General features: G+C 41.4%; 1 protein-coding gene across 32 annotated transcripts in view; it reads right to left on the reverse strand.

Moving 5' to 3' along the window:
• The window catches only part of DST (dystonin), a 499741-nt gene that overhangs the window by 143183 nt on the left and 342924 nt on the right, over positions 1-13634 (reverse strand). For 22 of the 32 annotated variants that reach the window (XM_067753487.1, XM_067753485.1, XM_067753482.1 and 19 more), the window contains 4 exons: positions 10126-10254; positions 7792-7880; positions 6650-6785; positions 94-5550 (listed from right to left, as the gene is read on the reverse strand). In XM_067753487.1, coding sequence (XP_067609588.1) covers positions 94-5550; positions 6650-6785; positions 7792-7880; positions 10126-10254 — 5811 coding nt within the window. Of the gene's footprint in view, positions 1-93; positions 5551-6649; positions 6786-7791; positions 7881-10125; positions 10255-10369; positions 13490-13634 lie in introns of those variants that run through there. The other 10 variants (XM_067753497.1, XM_067753499.1, XM_067753502.1 and 7 more) reach the window with 5 other exon arrangements.

A 13634-nucleotide genomic window follows, 5' to 3' on the forward strand; every position in this document is an offset into this window, starting at 1 on the left:
TCAATAGGCTTTATGCAGATTTTCAAGCAAATAAAATGTATGGGATTATTCCCAAATGCAGCTACTTCCTTATAAAATGTAAAGTATACTTACTTGTTCCATCAAGCTGTCTCCAGAAGCCATGTCTTTTGACCCTGAAATACATTCCAAACGGTTTGGGGATTCAGCGCATAGCTCCTCCAGCCTCCTGCCTCTTGGCAATGCTGATGCACAGACAGGAGAGTTTTCTGGTCCATTTTCTTTCATATTTTGTAAATTAAGGGAATGGGGTTTTTCTCTCTTGCTGTTAAGATCATCAAGAATGTGTGGCTTTTCATCCATCATCTCAGAAGCTGTAGATGATTTTTGATTCAATTCTCCACCCTGTCCTCCTTTCTCTGAATATCCATCAGCAAGCAGCTTGCAGAAAACATTTTCAAGTTGCAGAGGAAGAACTTCAGATGTCCTACCTCTTTTCTCTAGATCACACTCCATTTGAGTTAATTCTTTCATCAATTCAAATGCTCCCGTAATTTTCTGGCTATACTGATTTTGCTTAAGTATATCGAGAAGCAGCTCAGACTTGAGGTTTGCAGTACAGAGCGGATCCTCTCCGCCCTCTGCTTTTAGTTCTGGTGAGTTATTCATGGGGGAAATACCATAGTCACTGGTTTTAGAGTCGCCAGACACACCAGATGCTTCACTTACCAATGATGATGAGCTAACTCTTTTAATTAAGTTTTGAATTGAAATGTTAGTATCTGCACAGGCTGAAGGTTCTCCAAGCTCTTGAGGATTCGTATGACCTTCTTTCAATCTACCTTTTAAGATGTCCTCGACATCTTCAATGGAGACCTGAGATAACTCAGGAATCTGAACCTCGTTTTCCTGGACTCCTGGAGATGAGGCTGGTTCTTTTCGTGCCTGTTGCTCAATTACTCCTTTCTCACTGTTAATTTCTAAGGATGAGCAGTCAGTGTTTAAAGTGTTACTGGAGTTATTTCTTGTTCCATCTGCACAGAGTTCTGACTGCACAAAATCTGTATGTTTCCCAAGGCCCTCGGCATCTATAAGAGGGAAGACTGAAGGTGTGCTTTCATCTCTTTCTGGTGTGAACTCAGGAATTTCTGATCCTCCTTCTGAGACACTTTCTTTAGTAGGAAGATCCTTCTGTTGGACCATCTCCTTTGGAGGTAAGTCTTCTTGGGCAAGAGCTGCCTTTTCTTTCACATTATTAACTCCTAATTGCACGTGCTCATTCCTGGGAGGGGAAGCTACTAGAATACAGCTTGGGGTATCTTCATTTGGTTTCAGTATGTCTTTTGCTTTCACATTTTTAGCACAGTGTTTTAAATAAGTAAACAGATCAAGCTCTTTTTCAGGTCCATCGGTGGTTGAATCTTTCTCAATCCTTGTATTCCTTTCAGACAAGGTCATGTCTGAAGTCATGTCATCAGTGATCACTTGGGAAACTGAGGAATCGAAAATTTCTTCATGATTCTCAAATTGAACGGGACTTTTGCTAACTATTGTTGGCAGATTCTTTGGTTCATCTTTAAGGGCTACTGTTGCTTTTTTAAGGCTTCCTTCCTGATTATGTCCTTCACTGTGTGTGATGTGTGGGAACGGAAATGGACTATTAACTAAATCAAGACTCTCCCTTGTACTTTTACTGGGCAAAAGTCTGAGACATTTATTATCTTCTACAGGACCTTCTATAAGCACTTCTCCTTTACCTGCACACATTTTATGAACCAATGTTTCATCTTCTATTAGTATATTGTTTTTGTCAGCTCTCCTTTTAATTAGATCTTTTCCATTGCCTTGAGGATCTTGGTCAGTTACAGAGACTCTGGATGACAAATGGCTTTCCTCCACAGGTTTTACTATTAAACTGGGCTCAGAACAAATGTCTTTATCAGAAGATGAGTCACCCTGAAGTGTCACATTCTCATAATATGGATTTCCACCTTTCACAGAGTCCATAGATTCTGGCCCTTGAATCAACTTAACCCCTGTGTTCTTTAGATCATCCGCTAGTTCAGAAGTTGAACCGACACTAGTATTATGTAAAACACCAACAGGGCTTAAAGCGTTTTCCGATTCAGTGTCTTTCATGACAGACAGCAATTTATCCTTAAGGACCATCTCATGATTCAACAGATCTTTGCTTTTTCGAACAACCTCAGTTGCATATTCTGGAAGGTTATTTCTTTCAGGAACCAAGCTACTTTTACTACTTGATTCTGGCTGCAAAACATTTACACTTTGCTGTTTTTCCAAAGAACTATGATGGTGCTTTTGATCCGGGAGAATCGTTTTATTGCTACTTTGACTTGCATGGCTGTTTCCCGGTTTGGGTGCAGTGGTGACACACATGGGGACATCCACACCCTCAGTCTCGTCCTGGCACACGGGCTTTCCATCCTCACCTCCTGCTCCTTCTTCTTTGGCATCACCACCACCATCGTCATCATCGTCGTCCTGATCATTACTGTCACACTCTGAGTCCCCATAACTTTCTTCATTTTGCACAGAATCTAAACGATCGGGATCAGATTTAAATTCTTGCCCAGTTACATACTCTTCTCTCCCTCTCCAACAGCCAGCATCCTCAGAATTTAATGGAGTCCTGAAGCTCTCTTTTCTTCCTACAATTTCATGGTCAGTCAATGAGTCAGACTCATCACCTTCAAGGTCATCTGTGCTGTCCTGTTCTGATACGATTTCCATCAACCGTCCATTCACCTCATAGGAGGCAAGTGAATTTAAATGGATTCTTTCACCAGAATCGAATTCTGCTTTCTCAGCAACTATGAGAAAATCCTGCAGAGACTGTGCTTCTCCCCTCACACCTAAGCTATCAACCAGTCCCCCTTGGGTCCCCAAAGAATGTTCATCCTCTTTAGAAACATCATAAAAAGCCTCTCCAGGAGGAGCGGCCCAGTCATCTTCCTCTGGCAGCGTGTCATAGTCCTTGGGCTGCAGACAACCATGGTCATCACCTTCCAGAGGCAGGGAATCATGGTCATCATCTTCAAACAAGGGCGTGTCATAAAAGTCAGCATCGCTGTCTGTATCTGTTTCTGTGTCGCTCTGCTGATCACCCAGCAGTGATGTTTCATAGTCACCAGCACTGGCGCTGACAGCCCCTTCAAATGATGGGGTATGAATGTGAGCCATGCTGATGTGATGACTACCACCCCTCAGGGGCAGGGCACAGGAGGACCCTTCCACCGTGGACTCACTTTGCTCGTCTTCGGGTTCCTGATGAGAAGCAGCAAGCATTTTTTCATCATTCTGATCTTGTACCTGAGGATTACTACAACCAATACCGAAAGATTTTTGTACAGTGTTTTCTCCCTGTAAACTGATGTTGATAGCTGCAATTCCCAGAAACTGGTCTTGAAATTTTTCTCTTATTCTTTGACCCGATAACATGGTTTGGTCACTGAATGGCAATGTAAAGGCTTCACATTTATTTCCATTGTTCTCTGCAGTGTGTACATCATGAAAACTTCCCTGACTGGTCCTCAGTTTATCATGACTTAACAAGGCACTCAGCCTGGGGGAATAGTCCAAGAGACTTGAATCCCTGCTAATATTATCTTCATTCACCGTTTCATTCAAATCACAGATTCTACTAGTTTTTGATTTTACTATAGGACTTATCAAATCACTTGCAAAGTTTTGAAGGTTTTTAGAATGACTACATTCATCTGCATGTTCCTTTGTTTCTATTTGGCTTTGATTTTCACCGTTTTCAAGTCTGTTTTCAGAGTCTTGTCTGAGCAGGCTAACTTCAGCAAGTCCAGGCTCTGTTAAATGTGATATCAAACTAGGAACACACAGGCTGGATGAGTCCTTAACTTTATAATCAGTTGCCAGTATATGTGCCACGTTTTCTGACTGGCGAAATTCACTCCTGGTAACGTTAGTTCCCAGTTCCTGAAACTCTTCATCTATGGCGTTTTCAGAGGTTCCTTTACGTTTAGGTTCTCTGCAATGACATTTATCAAAACTACCTGGTGTAGCTGTACTTTCACTCGTTTCTTTACTTGCAGCATTATTCAGAAATACGCCAGGGAGTCTTATGACATCAAGACATTCTTTTACAGGCGTGTTCTCATCAATTTCTGCACCACAGCCTTCCAGGAGCATCTGAACAGCGTCATTCAAGCCTCCATCGTACAGCAAAAGCCTCTGCCCTGTGTTTGCATCCATATAGCTATTTATCATCAAATAAGACAGGAATAATTTTTTAGTTTGTTCTGAGCTCTGAGTCACCACTGGCTCTTCTCCATCAAAAACATCTTCTTCTTGCCTGTAATCATGGACCATGGATGGCTGGAATTTACAAAAAGAGAGCCATCTTCTGGAATTTTCACAAGCTTCGAAATCTCCCAAATCTGGCATTTTATCGGGCAGCGTTATACTTTTTAAAATCGATGCTGTGTGATTATCTATGATTCCGAGTTGCGTGGCAACGTCCAAACCAATGACTTGAGATGTTTCTGGAATGTAAAGAGCAGCGATTTTCTGCCTGCCGTTCAGGATCTTAGACGCCAATTCATTGGTAATCAACTCCTGCTGCAGGGAAGAAGATGTAGGGAATATCTCCCCAGAGTGAGGCCAGATGAGGCCCACGTAGCCTCGCTGAGCCTCGAGGACCAGAAGGGCACTGCTGGACGTTATCAGATCACATTGGACTGCCTCATCGACAGTTAAACGCTTGGCGGGGTTGCATTGGATGATTCCGCCTGTTTCCACCTGGTAGGTGAGGATACTGTTGGCAGTGTCTCTGTCCATCACCCCCTCTGCCACGGCTTCTTCTACAGTCATTCTCTGACCAGACTTGGAATGGATCAGACCTCCTGAAAGCAGCTGCGCACCCAGTAACCTGAACATGGTCTCACGGTCTATGAGGCCTTCATGAGCTGCCCTTAAAATGCTTAAGTTTCTCCCACATTTTAACGTTATCCTGCCTCCTTCTTGTGGCCTCACAGGCAGAAGCCGCACCCCTGTGTTTTCCTGTAAAATACTTCTTTGCATGATATCTATTAAAGACACCTTCTCAGAGGTGGAGGGGTCGATAAGATCTTTACACAGATTCTGCCGTTCCAGGATTTTAGAAAATAAGGCAGAGGAAACCAGGTGCTGCTGGAAAGCCTTCTGCAGCGTCAGCTGTTCTCCTGTGGCCGGAATAACGAGAGAGCCCGTGGAAAGCAGGATCTCAAGAACTCTGATGGCCATGGGTTCTGAGATCACACCTTCAGCCAGAGCATCCAGCACTGGAACTGTGGTGGACGACACAGCAGAAATAATCTCCTTCGTTTCACTGAGTTCTCGGAGTTGGCTAAGAACTTGCTCATCAATAAGGCCATGATTTTGGGCATCTTTGAGGTCAAAGCATGTTCTTAATTCTGGTGAAACAAGCCCAGAAATCATGAGCTGGGTCTCAAGCAATCGGATCCCCGTGTCATAATCAATGAGGCCTCTTAACACGGCCTGAAAGACAGAAAGGACTTCTCCCGTGCCCTGATCAATGGTGCCTGCGATGACTTTATCCAGCTGAAAGGAAAGCATGAAGTCTCAGTCAGTGACATGAGGGTGGGCAGAGCGTCATGAAACTTAGTTTGCATTTTCTTATAAAAAAAGACACTTCGACATAAAAATCCTCTACTTACCAAGACGCGGCAAGGCTGTGAGTGTTAAGCAGCTCAAATGCACAAGTGATCTATGTCAGTGATCTATTCGAGAGCACAGGATGTGATAAAGCTTTGAAAACGACATGCATCTGTGAACTGAAAACTTCATATCGTGTACATTAAGAAGGTTAGTGAGGACACAGGAAATGATGAGGGTGAGGAAACAGGACACACACCTAGAAGGCAAACCATGCTCTCTGCAATCGGGTGAGATTAGTCTCCTGACACAAGAGAGAGTTTCAAACCCCATGCTATTGATGTTTACAGCATACAGACTTCTTCACAGATAGTCAAAACCCATGAGCCAGGAAAATCGTTACATACCCTCAAAATACGACAAATAGTATGTAAAGTACTCCAGGGAGTGAGGGAATTGAGTATAAAGATAACTTTTTGAACACTGGATTTTGTATTGAATATGTGTTGTCAAGTTTTAAACGTTTAAGGATAGGCCAAATTTTAAGCTATTTCTGTTATATTTTAAGAAGATGCTAGAGCATCCTTGCTAAAACATATGGCCCAGTATTTCTCAAAGAAATCTCATGGATAGCTCTGAAAATCAGACAAATCCCCTAATACTCCAATGTCACGTTTAGAGGTGACTCACAGACTATTTTATACCATCATATTTATATAGTAGAATATCTATCATATCTATATAACATATATCTATATAACAGTAGAGGAATGGCTTTGACAGAGAAGAGTTAGAAAAATGAATGATTCCTTCCTTTTACCATGCAAGGCAGAGATTAAGATGTCACAGAAATTGATGACAGCAAGTGTAAGACTGCATTTAATGAACAACACTGAAATCTCCTAGTACTTAAATAAACCCCACCCATGTTTCTTCCATGTACACAACTCAAGGTCATTTCTTTGTCATTGACATATATTTCTACAATCATGCAGTTAAACTAAAAGCCTTAAAACAGCCTCATGTTCTAAATAAATAACATTACCTTCTCCTCTACCTTTATATCTCCTAAGGTTTGTGATTGTTGTAGTTGTTTCAGAGATTCACTAAAGAGTAAATTATAACTTTCTTGGAGAGTTTTCACTTGTTTTTCCAATTCATTTCTTTCTTCGTCTGTCATTCTAAAATAACCAGAAAGTACGAAAAGACGAATGTAAGTCTTCAAGTGATAAAGATGACACACTAGCCTCGATGATTTTGCAAAGAATACTTTCCTAAATTAACATAGGGTCATAAAATATAATATAATCTCATATACAGATTACTCAGGTCTTAGAATGGTTGTATATGAAAATTAAGGATGGCCCTTATGACCCTAAAAACATCCAGGAATCCTTCTCTTGCCTGGAAAAGGACTAAAGGAAAAGAGTGTAAACTAATATATCAGCACCTCTCTAGCATATACAAATTTCTAAAATAACAACTGCTGTTGTCTGACAGAGGGAAAGATCCCATTGTTAGTTCCAACATGGAAAAGGGACAAGTAAGGTACCACGACTCAAGATGAAACTTGTTCAAGCAGAAGGATGAATAAAGAGGAAATTTATAAGGAAATTAACCCAATTTCCTTATAAATTTAACCTAAGGTACAATATAAAATCATTCTAGAGTAATTCTAAAGATGACAGACAAACAATATTTAAGAAAAGGGTAGATTCCTTCCCTGTCTGAGGCATTAGCTGAAATATATGAAGTGCCTTGTTGCAAAAAGTAGGACCAAACCACAAGAAATTAAGTTGCCACAGTTCTCAGCTAAGAAAATGAAGAACGTATTTACACACATTTTCCAAAAGGTAGGTCTTGGAGAGTAAGTACTACTCAGAATCAAGACTTGGCTTGGCATCTTTACTCACTAGCTACAGATCCTAAACTCTCTGAGCCTGTTTCCTCATCAGCAATATATGGGGGTAATAAGTACATTTCAGGGTTTTGGTAAAGACCAAGAGTGATGAAAAGCAACAATTAAGTAGCCAAGTTTATAGTCTTAGGTTATTATATTACTAAGTAAATTTGTGATTGAGTCCCATTTTTAAACTCTACATTGCAATTTACCATCCTCTACTTTGCTAAGAGTTTTGAAGACCACTCCCCTACTTCAAATAAAAGACCTAATGAAAACCAACATACTTGTCTCCGTGTTTAGCCAGGAAGAGCTGCATAGTTTGCAGTGCTTCAGATAATTGTTCCTTCTTGACTGATATTTCCTCACTGGAAATCTGCGAGGTAAAGAAAACACACTCAAGCTCTTCCTTCACAAAGATGACACAACAGTCATTTTAAAAAACTCCAAGTTTTCATCAAGACCCACACGATGGGAATATTTTCAGGTGATCTGAGTAAATACCCATCACTTATTACTGGTTCACAGGCCTGGATAAGAAGACTGCTTTTGAGAATGCACGATGAAGGAAAGTCCCTCCCTCTAACCCTAAGGCCATCATTTCCACGAGGAAATAATAATACCGCATGATATGGTTCTTGCATTTGTCCCAGCCCAACCACGAATAGAGAATGCCTTAATGATACCCCAGGTGGCCAGACGTTCAGCACTGGAAGAACATTGCCATCCTCAAAAAGATACATGAACATGGAACAAAAACCTTCCCTTCCTTCCCCCAAGCTCCTGGATACAAAGCTCCTTTGGAAAAAAATTCCTCTCTAGAAGTATTCCTCTCTAGGTTTGCAGGTCAAGATTAAATAATTTCTATTACTAGGACTTCACTTGCAAAAGTCGCCTGTGACAGACAGAGAAATAAAATTGACCTGTTTACTTTCTCCTAATTCCTCTCTGTATCATTTCTGAATATCAGAAAGTAATATCAGAAAGTAAATGCCATTCTTTTAAGTGAGCAGAAATGAAATGATGGGACAATGAAAAGGTGTATTTTCCCCAGACGTATTCTACTGAGAGTCAGCCTAAAGTCTATTTTTCATGGCTATAGGTAATCATGAGGCAATACTGATTTTTTGAAAGACACATTTATTACTGACATCAAATTACCTTAAATATCCTTCAACAGAGAGACCATCGAGTGTTATTCAAGATTTATAACTGGGGCCATGATCTGCATTGCAAAGGTATCTGTCTACTTTTATGTCTGCTAGGTCTAAAACTAACACTGGTCGGTAAAATTTTGGAGAATTTAGAACTACAGAATGAGGAAATACCAAGCGTTTATAAACCACGTTCCTGAAAAGAAACTTGTTCTCTCAAGAAATCCTTGCTAAGTTTGTGTCCCTATTTTAGCTCTTTTCCTATTTGACAGGGGGAAAATGAAGAAGATGTTTTAAACTAAATACTCGCATAAAATTGCTTTGAAGGTTTTGGGTTTAAAACACTAAATGTAATTTTCCTTTCCAACTTATTTCCCCCACACTCTATTAAAATGTAGTTTGCTAGACTATGAGCTAAGCTGGCTTTATTTCAACTGAATGAGAATTCAAGTAAATACTCAGGTCTATAAACCTCTCCCGGGGGAACCTCAAATAAGGTTCATCTGCCTCATGCCATAGGCGAAATGAGACAAGATGTTGAAGCTTTCTGTTATTGGATTATGTCAAAAATGTCTGTTTCAAGTGATGACAAGTGTGTACTGATGCAGAGCTGGAAGGGAAAGCTAATGATTGCCTCTGTAGTTTCCACAGGTCAGGCAGGAGCAGCAGTGCAGTGCAGGAAACATAATCGAGAAAAATACTGCTTACTTAGTGGAAATTTATTTTTTAAAATATAGTAGCAATTCCAGCATTATCAGTAGCAGCAGCAAAACTGCTTAACTCAGTGCCCTAAGAGCTTCAGGTGGGACAGCCCAAAGGACACCTCAGAGCAGTAACATCTCACGAAATGTGGCCACTCAACTTATGTCAAGTAGTGGGGTTCAGAACACAGCCTACAGAACTAAAGACTTCATTTAGGGAAGGGAAAGAATCTAGAATTTCCAGTGGATGATGGGAGAACACTTCTTTCGGAAATAGAAAAGACCCAGAAAAGCACAACTAAATGCGACCCTCAAATGTTAACATCTTGGTCTGCAGTTTGTTGCTCTTGAAACTTTTTGTTTCTATTCTAAGAACGAGCTTGCAACTCTTTATGACACAGAGTGCATGAATGTACTCAGGGCACCAAACAGAGTGACTCTGCTCTCCTGCAACGTTCATCAAAGCGATCAGGAAGCAGATCTCACTGTGAGGAAAAGCAGTCCCACATATTGGTTGACTAACAGTGAGACTAATATTGATGAAGTCCAGGTTTTGGAAGCAGAGACAGCTTCTTCTGCCACATACTGTGATTCCTTGGGCAAGTTACTTAACGTCTCTGATCCTCATTATAACTGCATATAGAAGTGGGGGAAACTAAAGAATTAAAGGGTTTTTTTTTTAGGTGGACTGTATCAACTCAGTAAATTCTCCCCACGATAATTATTGATATTATCATTATTATTAAACCAGGACCTCGGTGAGTACCTTTTGCTTAAAGAAGGAAGACTTTTCAGCCTTCTCTCCGTCTTTCAATGTCTTGCTGATATTTGATACCCATTTTTGTAATTCTCTGGCTTTTTCAACATGCTCTTTCTTTTCTTCTTCCAGTGACTTCTGACAGGTGTGAGTGGTTAAAAAAAAAAAAGATATATTCCAGTAAATTACCGAGCCATTAAAGTGATCTCCACAGAAAACAAGGATTTAAAAATATTTTTTCATCACACACAGGTTATCGAGATATTTTATTCATTTTTTACCATATTCAACACGTCACGTAGCAGATGTACTTCCAAAATGTTTATGGTAGCAAAGCAAGCTGTGAGAAATAGTCTTGAATGATCAGCCTAACCTCCTAGCTGGTCTATTAATATGACACATTTAAAAACTCAACTTTATTCATGAAGCACTAAAAGAAATCTGAATTGCTGCCTTTGCATTAGCATTACAATCATAACTGTCATGACAGAAAAGTAACAGACAATGGAAAGCTGAAAGAATAAAGTCTACACAAAACAAAAAATACATAGAACGAAGAAAAACCTTCCCTCTCCTCCAACACATAACCCATGCATAATGCTGCTTTTAATTACAAAGTCGTAACTAGAAATGGGAGATGGTGGTAAAATATAATATGTAAAGAAGATTACGACATACAGAAAAACTAAAAATGTTCATTTTTCAAGGCAATCTGAAACACTACAGCCTCACGGATGTGAGAACAAGTTTACATTTTCCTCTGCGATTCCACGGTTCTTTTTTAAGTGCTCTTTCAGTGAGTGTAATGAATCATTTAATAAATGGGAACCCTGACACCAGGCTGGATCCAGGCAGTGATGCAGAGTTCTGAAGAAAGGATGCTGTAAACTCGCTGGAGATCCTCAAGCTTATCCCATATTCCAGGTAAAATACTTTTATTTAGTTTGGGTAGGAGTCAAAAAACGAATCTCAAAGCTAAATGGAACCATTATGAAGAGCAGTAAATCTTTTGTTATTTTCCATTTTAAAAGTATTCTCTCTTGGGCAGAATGGAGTCTAAAATCCAAGCCTCCTGACGTTTAGTCTAAAGGAGTGATGCAAATTCTTCCAGATCAGGAGACAGCAAACTATTCTGGAAAGGACCAGAGAGCAAATATTTTAGGCTTTGTGAGCCATATGGTTACTGTTAGAACTACTCAACTCCGTCCTTGTACCCAAAAGTAGCCAAAGACAATATGTACACAACAATGTGTCTGCATTCCAATAAAACTTTATCTAAAAAAATTAAAAAAATTTTTAAATTAAAAGTATTCTCTCTTCTGAGCAGTCAGGTGTTTCCAGCCCTCAAGAAATTAACAGTGCTTCAAGCATGTCACACAATTACTAGGCCGTGGATCTCATACCATCAAGCTGTGGACAAAGCAGACGAACTAGACAGCATCACCCCTGACTCTGGTTCTATAAACAGGTCCTATTGTGAAGAATAGTAGAGGCTGGAAATCCCTGTCATCAAGGGCTCAGACACTTCTAGGAGTTTAAGTCCTGTGTGGAAATCAAAATCAGCTTTTTCTAAGGCTTCTTTATATGTCAACTTTCTTTTCGTTTGAGGACAGAGGATGTTTCTGGCATAGGACTTTTGATCTTTGAGCTTTGTAGCAATGAAGACATCTATAATCCCTACTTGGAGGGCTTCTTCAATCGACAAGCGGGCCTGGGCCTGGGGCTCAATCAGCCCCCCTGTCAAGTACTGAAATTCCAGACAGCGGATTCCCATGTCCTTACTTATGATATTTGCACTCACAGCTTCCACCACTGACATCACTTTGTTATTGATAGGGTGACTGATCCCCGTGACGACTAACTCACACTGCCGCAGCTGCTGCGCAAACCCCTCGTCCACCAGGCCTCTGTGCAAGGCCTCGGCCACCCGGTACCTCTTGCCGGTCAGAGGGTCAATGATGCCCCCGGTACTGACTTGGGCTTCAAGGCATCGGAGGGCGGTGATCCGATCAACCAGATTCCGACGTGTGGCCTTTAGCACAGAGATCCTTTCCCCACTGGAAGTCAGCCAGTACCCTGCCACTGGACTGCGCGAGTCCTTCTTGGGGACTAACCTGCTCAGCAAGGAATCAGCAAGTTCTGTGAGTGTGAGGAAGCCTTCCTGATACTTTTCGATGGAGGCTTTGTCAATGGTTCCCTGCTCTATGGCCTCGCTGATACTGAACTGTAATCCTGTCTTAGTATCGGTCAGTACACGACAGGGACGCCCATAGGACTCAAAAAACGTGGCTTCCTTCCATTGATACTGCTGCCCTGACAGCTCAAGGTAGGTACTTTTCTCAATCAGGTTTCTCTGGAAAGCCTCGTAGGCAGTCAGTTCTGCTCCTGTCTTAGTATCGACGACAGCAATCCTGTGAGTTTTCGCTACATTGAGATTGGAAATGTTCCTCTCCCCAAATGGAAACAGAAAGCACTGCCCGTCTACGTCAAAGACACACATGCGCAGTAACTCTGAGTAATACAGGGTTCGCTTATTATTGGGATTGGGAAAGGCTCTAGTGTTGCTGGATGGCTCATGTAAAAACTGCAGGATGGCGTTATTTAGCAGCCCCTGCTGCAGGGCAACTTCTGGAGGAACCCGAATGCCCCTCACGGGGTCGATGACGCCCCCACTGGCAATCTGCACCTCCAACATATGTTTGCCCCTTTGCCTGTCAAGCATTCTATTTTCCATGGCTTGGAACACTGACAGTGTCTTAGAAGAACATGGATACCCCAGGGCCGCCTTCTCTGCCTCAAGGAGCCTGATTTTGAATTCGGGGTCAACCACACCTTTAAGGATTGCATCCTCAACAGAATAGGTCTTCCCTGAAAGGGGGTCAATTATGAAACCCGTGGCCGCCTGAGCTTCTAAAAATGCTAAAGTCATCATCTTATCGATGATGATTTTCTTGGCAGCTGAGGAAAATGAAATCTTTTCTGTTGTGGATTCTAGGTAAAGCCCTGCGATGGAGGTGGCTTTTGTCAAAAACTTGCTCAGAGTTTTCTGGACTTCTTCAACAGTCTTAAGGCCAAGTCGCAGCTGCTCAACTGTTTTCATGTCCAGAAGCTTAGCTTCGACCAACTGCCTGGCCGTCACAGTGTGCCGGAGCCCTTGGAACTGAAACTCATCATCCCTGACCGAGCATGCATGATCACCACCAAAGTTCTGAAAGGTCTCTGGTTCTGAGCCCTTCTTAAGAAAATCTCTTTTGAGTCCACCCTGTGCCCTGCACCCTTCAAGCAGCCATTCATCAGCACCGGGGACTGGGCTCCTTTCTTGCTTTAATGCCGTGACTTCTGTGTGCATAGCATACTGCTTGTTCTTAGCTATCTGTAACGGGAATTTATAAGACGTTAAAAGTCATCTAAAGAACATTGTCATGTTACCCACTCTTAATCCAAATATAATTCCTAGAATAACAAAGATGAGATAAGAGAAGAACACTTTCAAGCCCAAGAGGGTTCAGGAACAAGAA

Source organism: Pseudorca crassidens, chromosome 10 (assembly GCF_039906515.1).
Source record: "Pseudorca crassidens isolate mPseCra1 chromosome 10, mPseCra1.hap1, whole genome shotgun sequence".
Classification (NCBI taxonomy): Eukaryota; Metazoa; Chordata; class Mammalia; order Artiodactyla; family Delphinidae; genus Pseudorca; species Pseudorca crassidens.